General features: G+C 40.7%; 1 protein-coding gene across 1 annotated transcript in view; it reads left to right on the top strand.

The window, feature by feature from the left end:
* Positions 1-18,636, top strand: part of LOC132816742 (PC3-like endoprotease variant B) — an 876,366-nt gene that overhangs the window by 98,859 nt on the left and 758,871 nt on the right. Inside the window, exon 2 of the mRNA XM_060826651.1 lies at positions 12,743-12,932. Coding sequence (XP_060682634.1) covers positions 12,743-12,932 — 190 coding nt within the window. The remainder of the gene's footprint in view (positions 1-12,742; positions 12,933-18,636) is intronic.

Here is an 18,636-nt window from a genome sequence, read left to right on the forward strand (position 1 = left end):
TTTTAAATATTTTTCTTTTTTTTCCAAATGAAAGTGCAAAAAACACCTTCTTGTGCTGATAAAGAGCAACTTGTGCGCTGCTCAGATGGTAATCCTACATTTATATAAAACCCCTTTTGCAATATCAAGATGTTTCAAACAAACAATATAAGAAGTATTTTCTTGGCTGTGGGACATCCTGAGGTCATGAGAGGAGGTTAGTGAATAAAAATGCAAGTTTGTTCAGTGAACTGCTTTGAAATATACTGTTGAAATGTTGGAAATGTAGCCTGTGATTGGTTATTTGTTCATGATTCCTGGCCAGGGGAAACATCATCTCTGCACCTAGTCTGACCAGTCCTGTCAGAATTTTCTATGTTTCAGCAAAATTCTTCTAAACTGCAGTGAATGCAGGCCCAGTCATTCAAATCTCTCCTCATCCAGCAAACCCCCATCTCAGGAACAAGTCTGGTGAACATTTGCTTCACTCCCTCTATGGCAAGAGTACCTTCTCTTAGGTAAGACCACCAAAACTCCACACAATATTCCAGACATGGTTTCACCAAGGCCCTGTACAGCTGCAGTAAGATTTCCTGGTTTTTATACTCAAACCATCTTGCAATAATTAGCAACATGTTGTTTGCCTTCCTAACTGCTTGCTATTTCTGAATGCTTGTTTTCAGTGTCTGGTATACAAGGTCACCCATGTCCCTTTGTACATTTAGAATTTCCCAATCTTTCACCATGTACAAAATACTCTGCCATTTTGTTTTACATACTGAAGAGGGAAACTTATCCACCATATACTACACCTGCTACACATTTGCCCACTCATTCAACTTGTACAAGTCATCTTCAGGCTCTTTACTTTCTTCTCGCCACTCATAATCCGACCTAGTTTTGTGTCATCAGTAGACTTTGTAAAATGATGCTTGATTTCTTCATCCAAACTGTTGATATGTAGTGTGAAGAGCTGAGGCCCAAACATTGGCATCCATGTGGTAACCATCTTATCACTGTTTTCCACTCCAAAAGTACCCATTTACTTTTACTGTGTTTCCTGCTTGCTAATTAGTTCAGAAGCCATAGAAATCCCAACAGTATGGGAAAAGGCCATTCAGCCCATCAAGTCTGAACCAACCCTGCAAAGAGTATCCCTCCCAGAACCTCTCCTGGTAATTCTGCTTTTACCACAGCTAATCCAAAAAGGGGCAATTTAGCATGCCAATCCAGCTAACCTGTACATCTTTAGATTGAGGGAGGAAACTGGGAGACCAAAACTCCACATCAGGCAGTCACCCAAGGCCAGAATTGAACCCAGAGTCTTGGTGCTACAAGGCAGCAGTGCTAACCATTGAGCCACCATACTATTGCCAATCCCACATGCTTTGATTTTGCATATTAACTTCTCGTGTGGGACTTTATCAAAAGGTTTTCTGAAAATCCAAACATACCATATTCAAGTTGCTATCATTTATTTTACTATTTACATCTTCAAAAAACTTCAATAGGTTTGCCAAACATGATTTCCCATTCATAAATCATGTTGACTTTGTATAATTCTGTTGATATCTCTATGTCATTGCAGCCTTTATAATAGACTCCAGCATTTTCCCTACTACTGATATTAGGCTAACCTGCCTAGAATCTCTGTTTTCTCCCTCCCTCCTTTATTTAAAATGATGGGATTACATTTATCACCCATCAATCTACTGGGACTTTTCAAAATCTGCAATTTTTTTTTGGAAGGTGACAATACATTCACTGTTTTAAAGGCCTCCTACTGGACCCTCGGATATAGATTATAAGGCCATAGGGATTTATCAGCTTTCACTCATTCATTTGTTTAGCACTTTTTTTTCACCAATACTAATTATGTTTAATCCCTCCTTCCCTTGATGCCTCTGCCTGCCTAGCAATTATAGGAGGTTATTTGCATCATCTTCTGCTTAAGATAAAAGAAAGGTAATTGCTTAACTGACATTTACTTGTTTTCCATATCAGTTCTCCTGTTTCAGACTGTTAGCGGCTGATATTTGTCTTCACTCACCTCATTCTTCTTACAGATTGATAGAAGCTCCTGAAGTCTTCTTCTTTGTTTCTCATAAGTCTACTTTCATGCTCTGCTTATCCCCTCTACTCAATCTCTTGATCTTCCATTGCCAAATTTCAAACTGCTCCCAGTCCTCAGGCTTGCTTCTGTCTAAAAAGTAACTTTACATGACTACTTTTTTGATCCAATACTATTCTTAATTTATTTTGTTTGCCATGGTTGAGGTTTTTTGCCTATTGTGTTCTTTAGCCTGAGAGGAATGTATACCTGTTGCAATACCTACATTTGTTCCTTAAATATTAACAAGTCTCTATCCATTGTAACAGTCCAACATTAGCTTTTAAAGAATTTACCCACTCTATCAAAGCTAACTCACTCCTCAGACCTTTACAGTTTCTTTTGTTTAGTTTTAGGACCTTAATTTCAGATTGGACTGCATCACTGTCCATCCCATTGAAGAATTCTATCATGCTGTGGTCACTTTTTTCCTCAAGGATGTCTCACAACAAAATTGTTGATGAATCCCTTCTCATTGCACCATACAAAATCTAGGTAGGTTCCTCAACTTGCTGGTTTAAAAGGTCATCTTGCACATGCTCCATGAATTCATCCACCATCCACATAGATAATGTGTTCAACCTATAAATTGATAAAGTCATCCATGATTACTAGAACACCCTTTTTACATGCATTTCTAATTTCCTGTTTAATGTTATCCCTTACTGTTACATTACTGTTTGAAAACCTGTGAAGAACTGCACTAATATTTTCCTTCCCTTGTTGCTCCTTAGCTTTACCCAGGCTGATTCCACATCAAGATTTTGTGCACTGGCATTTTTTCTCACTATTGCATTGATTTCATCTTTTACTAAGAATGCTGCCCCACCTCCTTTTCCTTTCTCCCTGTCCTTCCTAAAAATTGAATACCCAGAGATATTCAGTTTCTAGCCGCAGTCACCCTGCAGCCATGTCTCAATAATCACTATCATATCATACTCATTTACAATTAGTTGGACTGTTGATTTGTCCACATTTTTGCAAATGTTCCATGCATTCAAATGGAGGACCTTTAAGACTTTTTTTTAAAAGAAATTTCCACTTTTTGTACTATGACCCTATCTATTGCTAGCCCTTATTTCTTCTGCCTTCCATTTTTGTTTTCTACTTATTTATCTTTTTTTTCCAACTTGTTTTACTCACTCTTGTCTCCCTTCTTCAGTCCCATACCTGTACCAGTCTAGTTTAAACCCTCCCTTATGGTACAAGTGAATATCCATGCAAAGATTTTGATCCCAGTCCTGCTGGGGGAGCAACTTGTGTAGATACCACTTACAGTGGAACTACTGTTCTTCCACAAGTTACTTTCCTGTACTTCAAGATTCATACTGTCACACTCATATGCATAACTATAAAATTGTTACACCACTTTATTTCTTATGAACTGGCTGATATTAACACAAATTTTGAACCCACGGGGGAGAATTGGTCCCAATCCCTGATGATTTTAAATTCCTCCCTCCTACACCATTCCTCGAGCCACATATTAAAATGATCCATGTTCCTTTTCCTGATCTCTTGAGTATGTCACACTGGGAATAATCCTAGATGACTATCTTTGAGGTCTTGCTTTGTAATTTATTTTCGAGCTCCCTGTATTCTGCCTGCAGGATCTCCAGCTTCTTTTTACTTATGGTGTTGGTACCAAAAATGGATCAGAACCTCTGGCTGTTCTCCTTTCTCCTGCAGAATGTCCTGCAGCCACTCAGTGACATAGAGATGTACAGCATAGAAACAGACCCTTCAGTCCAACCCATCCACGCCGACCAGACATCCCAACCCAATCTAGTCCCACCTGCCAGCACCCGGCCCGTATCCCTCCAAACCCTTCCTATTCATATGCACATCTAAATGTCTGTTAAATGTTGCAACTGTACCAATCTCCACCACACCCTCTGGCAGCTCATTCCATACACGTACCACCCTCTGCGTGAAAAAGTTGCCCCTTAGGTCTCTTTTATATCTTTCCCCTCTCACCCTAAACCTATGCCCTCTAGTTCTGGACTGCCTGACCCCAGGGAAAAGACTTTGCCTATTAATCCTATCCATGCCCCTCATAATTTTGTAAACCTCTATAAGATCACCTCTCAGCCTCTGACACTCCAGGGAAAACAGCCCCAGCCTGTTCGGCCTCTCCCTGTAGCTCAGATCCTCCAACCCTGGCAACATACTTGTAAATTTTTTCTGAACCCTTTCAAGTTTCACAACACCTTTCGGATAGGAAGGAGACCAGAATTGCATGCAATATTCCAACAGTGGCCTAACCAATGTCCTGTACAGCCGCAACATGACCTCCCAACTCTTGTACTCAATACTCTAACCAATAAAGGAAAGCATCCAAACGCCTTCTTCACTATCCTATCTACCTGCGATTCCATTTTCAAGGAGCTATGAACCTGCACTTCAAGGTCTCTTTGTTCAGCAAGACTCCCTAGGACCTTACCATTAAGTGTATAAGTCCTGCTAAGATTTGCTTTCCCAAAATGCAGCACCTCGCATTTATCTGAATTAAACTCCATCTGCCACTTCTCAGCCCATTGGCCCATCTGGTCCAGATCCTTTTGTAATCTGAGGTAACCCTCTTCGCTGTCCACTACACCTCCAAATGTGGTGTCATCTGCAAACTGACTAACTGTACCTCTTATCCTCGCATCCAAACCATGTATGTAAATGACAAAAAGTAGAGGGCCCAGCACCAATCCTTGTGGCACTCCACTGGTCACAGGCCTCCACTCTGTAAAACAACCCTCCACCACCACCTTCTACCTTTGAGCCAGTTCTGTATCCAAATAGCTAGTTCTCCCTGTATTCTATGAGATCTAATCTTGCTAATCAGTCTACCATGGGGAGCCTTGTCGAATGTCTTACTGAAGTCCAGATCACATCTACTGCTCTGCCCTCATCAATCTTCTTTGTTACTTCTTCAAAAAACTCATTCAAGTTTGTGAGACATGGTTTCCCATGCACAAAGCCATGTTGACTATCCTGAATCAGTCCTTGCCTTTCCAAATACATGTACATCCTATCCCTCAGGATTCCCTCCAACAACTTGCCCACCACCGAGGTCAGGCTCACCGGTATATAGTTCCCTGGCTTGTCTTTAACACCCTTCTTAAACAGTGGCATCACGTTTGCCAACCTCCAGTCTTCCAGCACCTCACCTGTGACTACCGATGATACAAATATCGCAGCAAGAGGCCCAGCAATCACTTCTCTACCTTCCCACAGATCGTTGACTATACCACCAGGAAGGCAATATACCATTCTGGAGTTCACCAAATTCACAGTGGTACCTTTCTGCACCAGAGCACCAGCCGCAGAACACTTAACCTCTCTGATTAATGATATTCGGATTCAGATCGGTCTCCAGCAGACTGTTACAAAAAACCAGCTAAGCCTGTTACTAATTGGATGATCTCATCTGCTTTGTAGCAGAAGCTTTGATTTGGTTGATTAGCTCTGCCCCTAAGCCTCCAAAGACCTTAGATTTAAAGGATAAAAAATATTTTTTTTAAAACAGTAACTAAGTAACATGCTAAATTGCAGGCCAGCCTTCTTCGATTTTATACAAGATTAACTCTTAAAATTTAAAAATCATACCTTCTTCTTCACCAGCTCACCACTTTGCAACACAACAGTGTAACTTTCATGCATTTTACAGTCTTCTATTGCTGGTACCTAGGCATATGATGCATTCCACTGCAATCTTACAGGAAATGGGCTATATCAAGACTCAAATATGAAACGTTTTAGTACAGTATTCCTCCCAACTTGATGTATAATTAAGCCATTTCTAAAACTGCCACTGCAGCACTATAATCAGATACCTCTCCCCATGAGTTCAAAATTTGTGCTAATATCAATCAGTTTATAAGGAATACAAGTACTGTAACAATTTTACAGTTACGCGTATGAGTGTGTCAATATGAATCTTGAAGTACAGGAAAGTAACTGAATGGCTGCAACTTGTGGAAGACAGTAGTTGTACTATAAATTAAACATTTTCCCATGTGGAAATTCATATGGTCTAAGCAAATCAAATATATTCTTGGTAGTCCTGATGCTGATTTTTATATCACATAGTACCTGAGAGTTGGTCTACTAATTATAATGAAAACTTGTCCTGTTTACAGTTCAAACGAATACATTTGAGCAGCAGATTGAGGGTTTTCACCATGAAATGTGGCAAATACATTTCATTTTTAAATATGTAGTTAGCAGTTTTAAAATTTTTATTTATTGCAGATGTCTGTTTGAAATTAACCAGACCAAATCATCATCTTTGAAAAATAAAAGTTTGCTACGTTGGCTTACATATTGATGCTTTAAACATTTTGGTAAAATGAGATTTACAAGAGTTAGAAAACAGTTTACCAGAACGAAATAATTATACCGACCAGGAAATACTTTATCTAGAAAAGTGAAAACTGAGGGGAGCCTAAGAGATCATTAAAGACCAAACGTTTGTTGACAGAATAACAGTGAGTTAAAGGTATTCTTTTTTATTAGAATAATTTATTTTATTCAAATAATCTAACAATTACTGGAAAAGACAAGAAAGATCATAAGATGCAAATCACCACCAAAGGCTGTACAATTTGCATGCTCCACTGTTAGACTTGCACAAACTAGAGCTCCCTGCCAATTGTCTCACAAATCAAAAAGTTGCTGCACTTCTGTGGTATAAAATGTGAATTAAACTCAGTACAGAAAATTAAGGCTGATATTTTGTAGTGAAAAGACACTTTTAATGATGAGGTAAATGTTACTGCCATGCTACTTAACCTTTGAGATCCAAAAAGAAATAATTAAAGCCGGAGACTCTCACTCCAGAAGGTCATAGAATTAATATTTTTCAATGCTTAAAAAACTTTCTCTTTCTGTCACTTTTCCTTTCTCTCTCAAACCTTTATTTATGTCAAATTATCACCCTAAGTCATTCTCCACCATGAACTTTATTCATTTAAATTAAGTGGGTTTAAACTATAGACTATTGGTCCAAACATTCACCAAGTTCTCAGACTGCTGGTTACTACCAAGAATCATGGAGGACATGAGTCTTATCTTTTCCAGTGTGAAATAGAAACAATTATCTAACTCTAATGGATAGAGTCATAGAGCTGTACAGCATGGAAACAGACCCTTCAGTCTAACTTGTCCATGCCAGCCAGATAACACAACCTAATCTAGTCCCATTTGTCAGCACTTAACCCATATCCCTCTAAACCCTTCCTGTTCATACACCCAGCCAGATGCCTTTTAAATGTTGTCATTGTATCAGCCTCCACAACTTCCTCTGGCAACCCCTTCCACATATGCATCACATTCTGCACGAAAAAGATGCTCCTTAGGTCCCTTTTATATCTTTCCCTCCCGCCATAAAGCTATGCAGTCTAGTTTCGGACTCCTCCACCCAGGAAAAAGACTTTATCTATTTATCCTATCCATGCCCCTCATAATTTTATAAACCTCTACGCGGTCACCCCTCAACCTTTGACGCTCCAGGGAAAACAGCTTCAGCCTATTCAGCCTCTCCCACAACGTCTCAGATTTCATTCCAGCACAACCAGAATTCACTCAATGTCTGAGAATGGTACTAGATGCTCAGATGGTCACACAGTTTGTTGCCATGCAAGCTCAGTTTGTTGCTACGCAGTGTCAGCTTGCTACTATCATAGCGGGAGATACAGTGGCCAAAGGCACATCTGGGGTGTATCAGCCGTGCAGCAGTCTATCTTCCAGCAGATTAGTAGAATTGCATGGGCTGGGTCTGGAGGAGGGAGGGGAACGGCAGTTGTTCAGTGGCTGCATGGAGCAGAACATTCAACTTCTCACAAAAGCTACTCCATAAATACCTTGTTGCTGTGTCGATAGTAGTCATGATTTGGAGATGCCGGTGTTGGACTAGGGTGTACAAAATTAAAAATCACACAACACCAGGTTATAGTCCAACAGGTTTAACTGGAAGCACACTAGCTTTCGGAGCGACGAAATCACCTGATGAAGGAGTGTCGCTCCGAAAGCTAGTGTGCTTCCAATTAAGGACTATAACCTGGTGTTGTGTGATTTTTAACTTTGTTGCTGTCTGTTAGCCAGCCAACCCAGACTGCTGCTGCTGATGTTGAAATACTGGATCTAAAACAGAGCAGCTTACTGCCACAACTACACTGAATGGTAGCAGCTTTCCAGCAACTATGCTTCAATTACTTGGTTACAGCTAGGTCAGTTAAAGGTACATGGAAAACAAACATAAAGGAAACACTCAGGTGATCAGTTACACAAGGACGACCGGATTATTTTGTATGCAATTTGATTTCGAATGTTTCTTTCACATTGCTTTTAATTTGTGTATTATGATGAAGAGGAAACTGTGATGATTTGTAACAGAAGGATGGTAAACTGTGTGATTATTCTTAAGAAAGAATTAGGGTTGAGTTATAGAGTCACAGAGATGTACAGCACGGAAAAAGACCCTTCGGTCCAACTTGTCCTTGCCAACTAAAAATCTTAACCTAATCTATTCCCATTTGCCAACACCTGGCCCATATGCCTAAAAAACCCTTCCTATTCATAAACCCATCCAGATGTCTTTTAAATGTTGTAATTGTACCAGCCTCCACCATTTCCTCTGGCAGCTTACTCCATGCACACACCATCCTCTGCACGAGAAAGTTGTTCCTTTGATCCCTTTTAAATTTTTTTCCTCTCACCCTAAACCTATGTTGTGGTTCTGTTCGCGGAGCTGGGAATTTGTGTTGCAGACATTTCGTCCCCTGTATAGATGACATCCTCAGTGTTTGGGAATCTCCTGTGAAGCACTTCTGTGATGTTTCCTCCGGCATTTATAGTGATTTGTACCTGCCGCTTCCGGTTGTCAGTTCCAGCTGTCCGCTGCAGTGGCTGATAAATCATATCCTAAACCTATGCCCTCTAGTTCTGGACTCTCCCACCGCAAGGAAAAGACCTTGTCTATTTACCCTATCCATGCCCCACATGATGTTATAAACCTCTGTAAGATCACCCTCAGCCTCCGATGCTCCAGACTATTTAGCCTCTCCCTATAGCTGAAATCCTCCAACCCTGGCAACATCCTTGTAAATCTTTTCCGAACCCTTTCAAGTTTCACAACATTCTTCCAATAAGAGGGAGACCAGAATTGCACACAATATTCCAAAAATGGCCTAACCGATGTCCTGTACAGCCACAACATGACCTCCCAACTCCTGTACTCAATGGTCTGACCAAATGCCTTCTTCACTATCCTATTTACCTGCGACTCCACTTTCAAGGAACTGTGATCCTGCACTCCAAGGTCACTTTGTTCAGCAACACTCTCTAGGACGTTACCATTAACTGTCTAAGTCCCGCCCTGATTTGCCTTCCAAAATGCAGCACCTCACATAATCTAAATTAAACTCCATCTGCCACTCCTCAGCCCATTGGTCCATCTGATCAAGATCCCATTGTACTCTGAGGTAATCTTCTTTGCTGTCCATTTCACTCTAATCTTGGTGTCACCTGCAAACTTACTAACTGTATCTCCTATATTCACAGTGGATCCAGCACCGATCCTTGTGGCACACCACTGGTCACAAGTCTCCAGTCTGAAAGGTAACCCTCCACCACCGCCACCCTCTGTCTTCTACCTTCGAGCCAGTTCTGAATCCAAATGGCTAGTTCTCCCTGTATTCCATGAGATCTAACCTTGTTAACAAGTCTCCCATGAGGAACCTTGTTGAACGCCTTACTGAAGTCCATACAGATCATATCTACCGCTCTGTCCTCATCAATCCTCTTTGTTACTTCTTCAAATAACTTAATCAAGTTAGTGTGACATGATTTCCTACACACAAAACTGTCCCTAAATTACATAAACCAATTACAGGCAGCCTGACCAGGAAGAGATTTCCTTCTCTTTTATATTGCAGTTACTTCATATGGAAGACTGTGTTCTCACAATGGCGAGGCAAAAGTGAGGACAGCAGATGCTGGAAACCAGAGTTTAGATTAGAGTGGTGCTGGAAAAGCACAGCATTGAACTGCTGTGCTTTTCCAGCACCACTCTAATCTAAACTCTCACAATGGCGAGGTTGTCAGGATACATCAGGCTATGAGGAATCATGACAAAATCTGAAGAGGACAGGGGATTAAGTGGTTCAGGTAGCAGAAGAGTTGCTTGTGCATAACAATAGCTTGCTCAATGATGTTCCATGTGGCAGCATGGCTCTTTGCATAGATATTTCTAATCAACCTGTTCAGATATACTAGCACACACATACAGAACGTGAACCCAGACCTCCTGACTCAGGGACGCTACCACAAAAGCCTTCTTGGCTCCTGTCATATGGATGCTTCACACTTATGTGTAGGTTGCATGCTGGAATCATTATCTTGCTTGTCAGCATATAGCTGTTGTTATCCAATAATTACACTCATGTGCATGGCAATTCACATGCTGATGGCACAGCAGACCAGCATTGAACAATGGTATCATGAGTACTGGCACAATGTTGAGCTCTGATCAATGTAAGACACATACAAATGAAGCATTATGCAGTTGTACATCTCTGAATACAGACACAGCACCCACAAAGCAATCAATGACACCCTGAACCATGGGAAAGTCCACTATGCAGATGAAACAATGTGCACTGTTTCAAGTTTTGGTTTGGAAAGGTAATACATTTCCATTTCCATTCCATTTCCTCTCTTTCCATACTCTGTTTCAATCACATCCTTTATATGAGAGTACTGCAAACAGCAACACATTGGAAATGTCATCTCGGTCTTTTATTCAAGCATAGTAAGAGCTTGAAGTGAAGAAATTCATTGGTTTGGTCACTATCAGAACAGTGACCACGCTGTCCTCAACACCACTATGAGACCATAGTGGTGGCTGCTCATTTCAGTGAGCATCTCCTTTGCGAAAATGAGGAATTACGCACACTGTTTCTTATTTTGATTGAGGTAGAAGAGATAACATTAAGGTCCCTCAGTACTGTACTGGATTGGCAGCCTTGCTATTTACATGCTCCAGTCCTATAGTGGGACTTCAACCAAGGACCTAGTGGTTCAGAGGCCAGAGTACTGTCTTGATCACTGCCTGGAGATATCACCAACATTAAACAACTGAAGAAACCACCAATTACTTCCACTGACTCGGCAGTAGGAATACCTCAGCAACCAATCTGAGAGTGGTTATTGACACTTCTTGATGCAGATCGTGTATTGTGAGAGCTCCAGGGAATCTGTGGATGGAGAGTTGAGTTTGGAAGTGACATTGCTACAGTCTAAACAATATAACATGCAAAATCTGCCTACCTCCCGCGTTTATTCCCAGTAGCTACAAAACCCAACCCCAAAATAGCATCGGGCACAACCCACACCAGAAACTTTTGCTTAGAAACAGCGTCAGTTGTAGAGAGAATACAAACTTTGCATGTGCTAAAATCTGCAGCCAGACTTTTTTTCTTAAAGGTTTCTCTCTTCTCACTCCACTATTTTAAAAGGAGAGTAATTGCCCCTTGTATCGTTTGTCCTTGCTCCAGTTAAACAACTATTAAATCACAAGTAAAGAAGGGTGCCTGTTATGATGCTTTTAGGACTTGATTTCATTTCAAACAACCCTGATGTTTCCGATGGCATATATACAGACAGCAGGAAAGCCAGGCATAATCACTGACTGAATATCCAACTATGTGCATCTCCAATGCTGGATAACAATCAGGATATCCCTCCTGCCCCTCAACACATGAATTAAACCAGGGATATTCCCATTCTGCATCCATTCATTTCCACATGTGCTGAGCCCAACGGTGAGACTTGCAGATGAATCCCACCAGACCTGGGCTCAATTCCATTTCTGAGAATGGAATAAACCCTATTATATAAATGACTTCTGTTCTGCAAGATTCCTTACCGCGAGTTATCATCTGAATCAGGTTTTTTTTTAAACTTCCAGATTAGTATTTGCGCAGTGAAGGAGGCAATAAGTTGTTTGAAATCAGAGCTCTACGAGTTTCGGAAATGTTGATTCAAGTCTTCTATTTGCAACTATTTGGAAAACATCAGGTTTTAATAAGTATCTGTTTATTTTAAAAAAAGCCTTCTTCAAACTTCGAATAACTCTTGCCAAGATATAAGATTGCACAATAAGCATATGCAGATTATGTGGTTTGATACAAAGATACAATATTGGCTACAAGAAAGAAGGAATTTGCCTATAACCGCAGAGGTGATACTCCCTGCACAGAGCTTCCAGAGTACATCTATGCATAAATACTTTTTGAAAGTAATGTTAAGCAGATGTTTATGTTATCCAGGACTTAGATTTCATCATAATTTCTCACTTCTAGACCTTTAAGCTCCTATTTTATTAATGGATTTTGATAAGGTGCAGCTTTAGCCTTCAAATACCTAATTTGAGTCGTTTTGGTTTCCCAAATATTCATGAACATCAACTTAGTTATTATAAATGCAACCTTAAACAATATTATCACAGGCAGGTTGAGACAAGTTATTAATGCAGTACATTACATCTTATTGCAATGCAGTACAGTGTAGTGTTGATTAGGTTCTTGTCACCAATGTCAGTTCCGGCAAGATTTTTATGTATGACTTGTGATAAGTATTGCCTTTTTTTCTCATTTCCAGGTTTAGATACATGGCTTTTGGAAAGCCCGTCATCTTATTTTTCCCCCTTTGCTTCCTGCAAAGTGTGTTGGCAACCACTAGAGGGGAGGAGACTGCTGGTCCTTTCAATTACTACACCATTGAGATAGACGAGGGAGAGGACGTAGCCAGAGACGTGGCTAAAAGGAATGGCTTAGAGTACGTCCTACCGGTCAGTGTAACTGTTTTAAATATTGTATAACACTTAAAATATTTTTATTTATTTTTTCAGTGCTATTGTGATAATTATTTGCAACAGAAGGGTGTTTCATAGTTATCAATGCAGTCAAAGCCACTGCTGTGAAAAGAGACATTGAAGGTGAAGAATGATACTTGCACAGTTTAGGTTATTTAAACAAAAATAGCAGGTTTCAAATTGTAAGTTATTCTTTGCATGCCTTCAACTGTTTTTTATAAAAATCAAGATATTTCATTACCCCTCTCAAGAATTCGACCAGTATTCTCGAAATTGCAAGTTTTTTTTAATGGAATGTGCATGTAGTTTGAAATGAATTTCTCTTTTAAAAGAAAGATAGATGTGAAACCAGTTTGGTTAATTCCCCTGAAGATAAATGCCTGATGCTCCTTTTATTGCTTAGGGAAATGGTGACAATTATTGAAATGCAGTTCATGTTTTATGTGGCCACTGCATAGAGCTCACATTCTTAATAAAATGAAGCAGCTGTCTGATATTTTTTCTGTGGCTATTTTGAGAAGTTGAAGTTGTGAATAGGAGGGAAAAATCATACATTTTAAGGGCTTATGCCTCTTTTATAGGTTTTTAAGTCTTTGATTAGTGGATGTGCAGCCATATGATCTCATTTGCCTGTAACTTGTAATTTTTTTTTACCCCTGGTTGTGGACTATACTTGAAATGAAAAACAAAATTAATCCAGTTTATGCCAACACTTAACAAAAATCTTTGAACAATTAGATGTTAACTGGTCGTAAATGTTACTGACATTTCATTATTAAAATCTGGCTGTCAATTTATACGTATACAAATGCTGTTATAAAATCTCTGTACAATGTACCTGATTTAATCATTTAAGGCAAGAGATGCCACAGCTAGTTAACCTTTTTTTGGACACTCAGAGTTCAACCTGTGTTGGGTATTTCACTGTCATTTCTGCACCCAGAAGGTTAACATGCTACACAAAAATCTAGCTGCAAGCTGATAGGACTAACTCTTTGTGTTGCTAATTATCCCACCGCATAATTATTAATAATCACGAGTGGGAACAGGAAATAAGCAGACACCAAATAGTTGAGAATCCTATGATTCTGGCAGGAAGCTAGCCTGCATTAATAAAATGTGCCTGTGCCATTATCACAGTAGATAGAAGTGTTCCTTGTTAAGGATCATTTATTAACTGAGATCATCTTTTAGTTCGCCTTGGGGTAATGACTAATGTCAATGGCAAATTTCACAGTTGTCTAGAGAAATGAATTAAATTTGCAATAAAAAAGCCCTTTGGCTTGTTGTACATGTTCATTTATTGGAGTAGTTGAACTAGAAGAACTGTAAGGCAACCAAGAACATCGGCTTAATTTTCCTTATGTATAATAGTGACCTTTTAGCTCTATGTTGGAACAATACATATTATGAACTGGTGAATGGAATTTAAAGCACAAACCAGCAATGGTACGAGATGTGGAGTACCAGAGATATGTGGTATGCAGTCTTTCACTAATACATTCCATTTTTGAGGTTTTCTCGGGGGAAAAGTGTTACAGTACTGAAGCAACAGGGTTCTTGATTTTTACTACATGATAATGACTAGTCGTTACTTTATTTTTATTAAAGTGTAACAAACATTTCGATATTTGAGCTAAAGTGAACAGATCTCTAATGTATACAGTATTTATTTGGTAATACGGAATTTATCTGTTATAGTGAAAATATGGTTTATTATATCACAGCCCATTTTATTAAAGTTTCTTCAACAATAGTTTTTGAATCCCTGCATTAGACTAGAAAGGGTTTCTAATGTTTTCAGCTATATAGGCAGTAAAAGCAGAATGTGCACTTGCTGATTCACAGCTCTTGTTTACTTTGTTATCTCCAGTCCTTCTGGGTCCTGGCTAAAGCGTTTTTAGTCTGTCAATAGTTGTCATGATTAGATCAGGATTTATAACTATATGAGCAATTTAGAATATTTAGATTTATTCAATTAATCTAAAGAGTCTCTGAATGTAAGATAGTCAAAACTTTCTCTTTGGAAAAAGAATGGACAGTAATTCATTACAAGAAAGCACTTACAAATGAAACATCAGTCTTTTTAACATACATTAAAATGAGATTTGTGAATGAGGCAACAGATGAACTGCATTCAGTGCACTGACTGATATTATAATTGAAGCAAATGATGGACCTGTTTCAAGATTAAATGTTTACGCAGTGCCTCAACTAGAAATTCCACAAAATGAGGCTGAGTGAAAGGTTCTTGATATATTGGAGTTTTAGAGTTAGTGTTTTGCTTAGATTTGGAATGAACAAAATAGCAGCTAACCCATGTCGCAACAGTAACTAATTATTGGAAGTTTTACTAATAAGACATCACAATCGCTAACAGTTTTATGCTACACTGAAAATATATTTTAGTTGTTATGGTAATCATTTTTAAGTGAGACTAATGAGAAATAATTTTGTATACTTGAGCTATTAATCTTACTCTTAAATAAACATATTTTGCCCACGACACAACAAATAATTAGAAAAGGTTCACGTCTCAGTCTGAACAATTAGCATAAAGGTCATTAAATCCTCAAAGCAGAATGATTGTCTTTTCCCCACAGCAGAATAACAGAACTCAAATTTAGCAAGGTCAAAGAGCAGATTGAGTCTAAAATTTCATACTGCCTCAGTAAGCTTTCACCAGGTGGAGAGTTTGTCTCTGCCTGTTCTTTTCCATGTTTCACCTTGTGCTGTGCAAGTAATTGAAAAGTGTGTATGTTTTGATAAAAAAGTCCTTTTTTAGTAATGTAAACTAATCACTCAAAATATAGGATAGATAAGTTCAATGAGAAAATATGGGAGTAGCAGTGCACACTTCACATTTCTGATCAAACTTAATGGATTTCATGTCTATGAAGGATTGTATCTGAAACAGTGAAAGAAGTTAATATAATTGGCACAGTGCTGAACCACATCACTAGACACTGAAAATTCACCAGTCTGACTTCAACTGAGTAACACATTTCAATTTAAGAGAGTAGTTAACATGAAAGTCTTTAAAAGATAACAAGTTTAAATAAATAAAGTTTTATATGGTTTTTGCAGTATTTATTACATCTAAACAATAGGTACCCGTGTAGTGAAATTTATATGCAGATATGGTGGATATTACTAACTGCTGTAGCGATTGATTCCCCCCATGTATGTGAATTCTGGAACATTCTTTAATGTAAGGTGATCCCAAACAGCACTGAATTATCCAATCACTTTAAACAATTAGCACAGTAAGAAAACAAATTACCTTACGGCCAGAATCATTTCAATAATGGAATGCATAAAAGTACAATTCTTAACATCCATTTGAAACGAAAAGACATTCTAAAATGCCACACACATGTAATGTCCTGAATTAATTATCATGAAGTTATCATTGCTGAATCTTAATAGTGTGCTTTAAAATTTAACATGCGATCCTGTTATGGAATTGGCTTGTGTTTTCTCAATTCTAAAAATCATCAGCAAAAACCACATAGAAAATGTGTACCAAACGCAAAGACTTGGTACATATTTGAGTCTCACTCCCTCTCTATTTTAGTTTGAATTATAATTTACAAAGTTATCTATTCTGAATTATTAATCCGTTATAAGTATAAATAATTAACTAATCAAAAAATGAAGTGTCAGCCCATTAATCAGTCTCTGTATTTGTTTACATCTATAGATGTCTGGGTTACAGCACTAGCATCACAGAGGTCTACATACCTTTGATACGTTTCAACAGTTAGTGAGAAAGTAAATCTATAATGCTTGGGTTGTGAAGTATCACAAACATTAAGTACACGGAATTTTTCTTTTTCTCCAGCGATGAGACAATCTCAGTAAATGTTGCATTTTTTTAGTTGGTGTTATGGCTTTGGCAAGGGATAACATACCCAACGTAGACTGACAAGTGTTACACAGACAAACACACCCTCTCTCACACTCGTGCGCGCCTCCGATCAGTCTCTGTACCGCACATGCTTGGTCGTTCGGCGCTCGCTCGCTCTCTGACCCTGTGGCGCGCGTACGTGCTCTCTCTGACCCTGTGGCGCGCACACATACGGTCTGTGACCCTGTGGCGTGCGCACTTGCACTCTCGGACCCTGTTGCGCGTGCACGTGCCCTCTCTGACCCCGTGGCACGCGCACATGCTCTCTCTGACCCTGTTGCGCGCGCACGTGCTATCTCTGACCCTGTTGCGCGCGCACGTGCTCTCTCTCTGACCCTTTGGTGCACACATGTGTCCTCTCTGACCCTGTGGCACGCGCACATGTTCTCTCTGACCCTGTGGTGCGTGCATGTGTTCTCTCTGACCCTGTGGCATGCGCACAAGCTCTCTCTGACCTTGTGCGTGCACGTGCTCTATCTGACCTTGTGGTGCATGCACATGCTCTCTCTGACCCTGTGTCGCGCACTTGATCTCTGACCCTGTGGGCCGCATGTGCTCTCTCTGACCCTGTGGGGAGCTTGCTCACTCTCTGACCCTGTGGGGCGCGCGTGCTGTCTTCTGACACTGTAGCGCTAGCATGCTTGCTCTCTGACTGTGTGGCACGTGCTTGCTCTCTGACCCTGTGGTGCCCCCACCCGTGCTCTCAGCCGGTCACACCCCTGCCTGCCTTCCACCTCCATCTGTCGCCTGCGACTGCTATTTCTTACACTCACAATGCCGTTCTTTGCCCCGCCCTCAAGCTCCCACTGCCCTCCCCTGCCCTCGAGCTCTCGATCACCTCCTCCCCCTGCCCTCGAGCTCCCGCTCACCTCCTACCCCCGCCCTTGAGCTCTCACTGCCCTCCCCCCACCCCCGAGCTCTCAATCACCTCCCCCTGCCCTTGAGCTCTCGCTCACATCCTCCCCCGCCCTTGAGCTCTTGCTGCCCTCCCCCACCCTCAAGCTCTCGCTCACCTCCTCCCCTGCCCTTGAGCTCTCGCTCACTTCCTCTCCTGCTCTCGAGCTCTCGTTCACCTCCCCACGCCCTTGAGCTCTCGCTCACCTCCTCCCCCCGCCCTTAAGTTCTCGCTCACCTTCTCCCCCAGCCTCGAGCTCTTGCTCACCTCATCCCCCCCGCCACCTTCAAGCTCTCGCTTACCTTCTCCCCATGCCCTCAAGCGCTCGCTCACCTCTTCCCCCCCGCCCTCGAGTTCTCGCTCACCTTCTTCCCCCGCCCTCAAGCTCTCGCTCACCTCCTCCCCGCCCTCAATCTCTCGCTCACCTCTTCCCCCACCCTCGAGCTCTCGCTCACCTCCAGCATCCCCAAGCTCTTGCTCACCTCCTTCCCCTGCCCTCAAGCTCTTGCTCACCTCCTCCCCCGCCCTTGAGCTCTCGCTCACCTCCCCCCCACCCTCAAACTCTCACTAACTCCACCGCGCTCGAGCTCCCTCTCTGTAATGCAAATGTGCTCGCTTGCTCTCCCTCTCTGTCGCACGCCCGTGCACTCTCCCTCTCTCTCTCTCTCTCTTTCTCTCTCACTCATACACACACATGTACATGCTGGGGGGAATAATTTCATTGATGTTTTGTTTCTGTCAAAAAAAATCCTGACCTCAGCTTAAAATATGAACAGACTCAAAGTGGAACCTCACACCTAAAGTGTAATGTCCAATCTGAGATGTCACTTCTTGTACATTGATAAAACCTTTAATTATCTAGGGACAAAGACTTG

Source organism: Hemiscyllium ocellatum, chromosome 6, assembly GCF_020745735.1.
Source record: "Hemiscyllium ocellatum isolate sHemOce1 chromosome 6, sHemOce1.pat.X.cur, whole genome shotgun sequence".
NCBI classification, from domain to species: Eukaryota; Metazoa; Chordata; class Chondrichthyes; order Orectolobiformes; family Hemiscylliidae; genus Hemiscyllium; species Hemiscyllium ocellatum.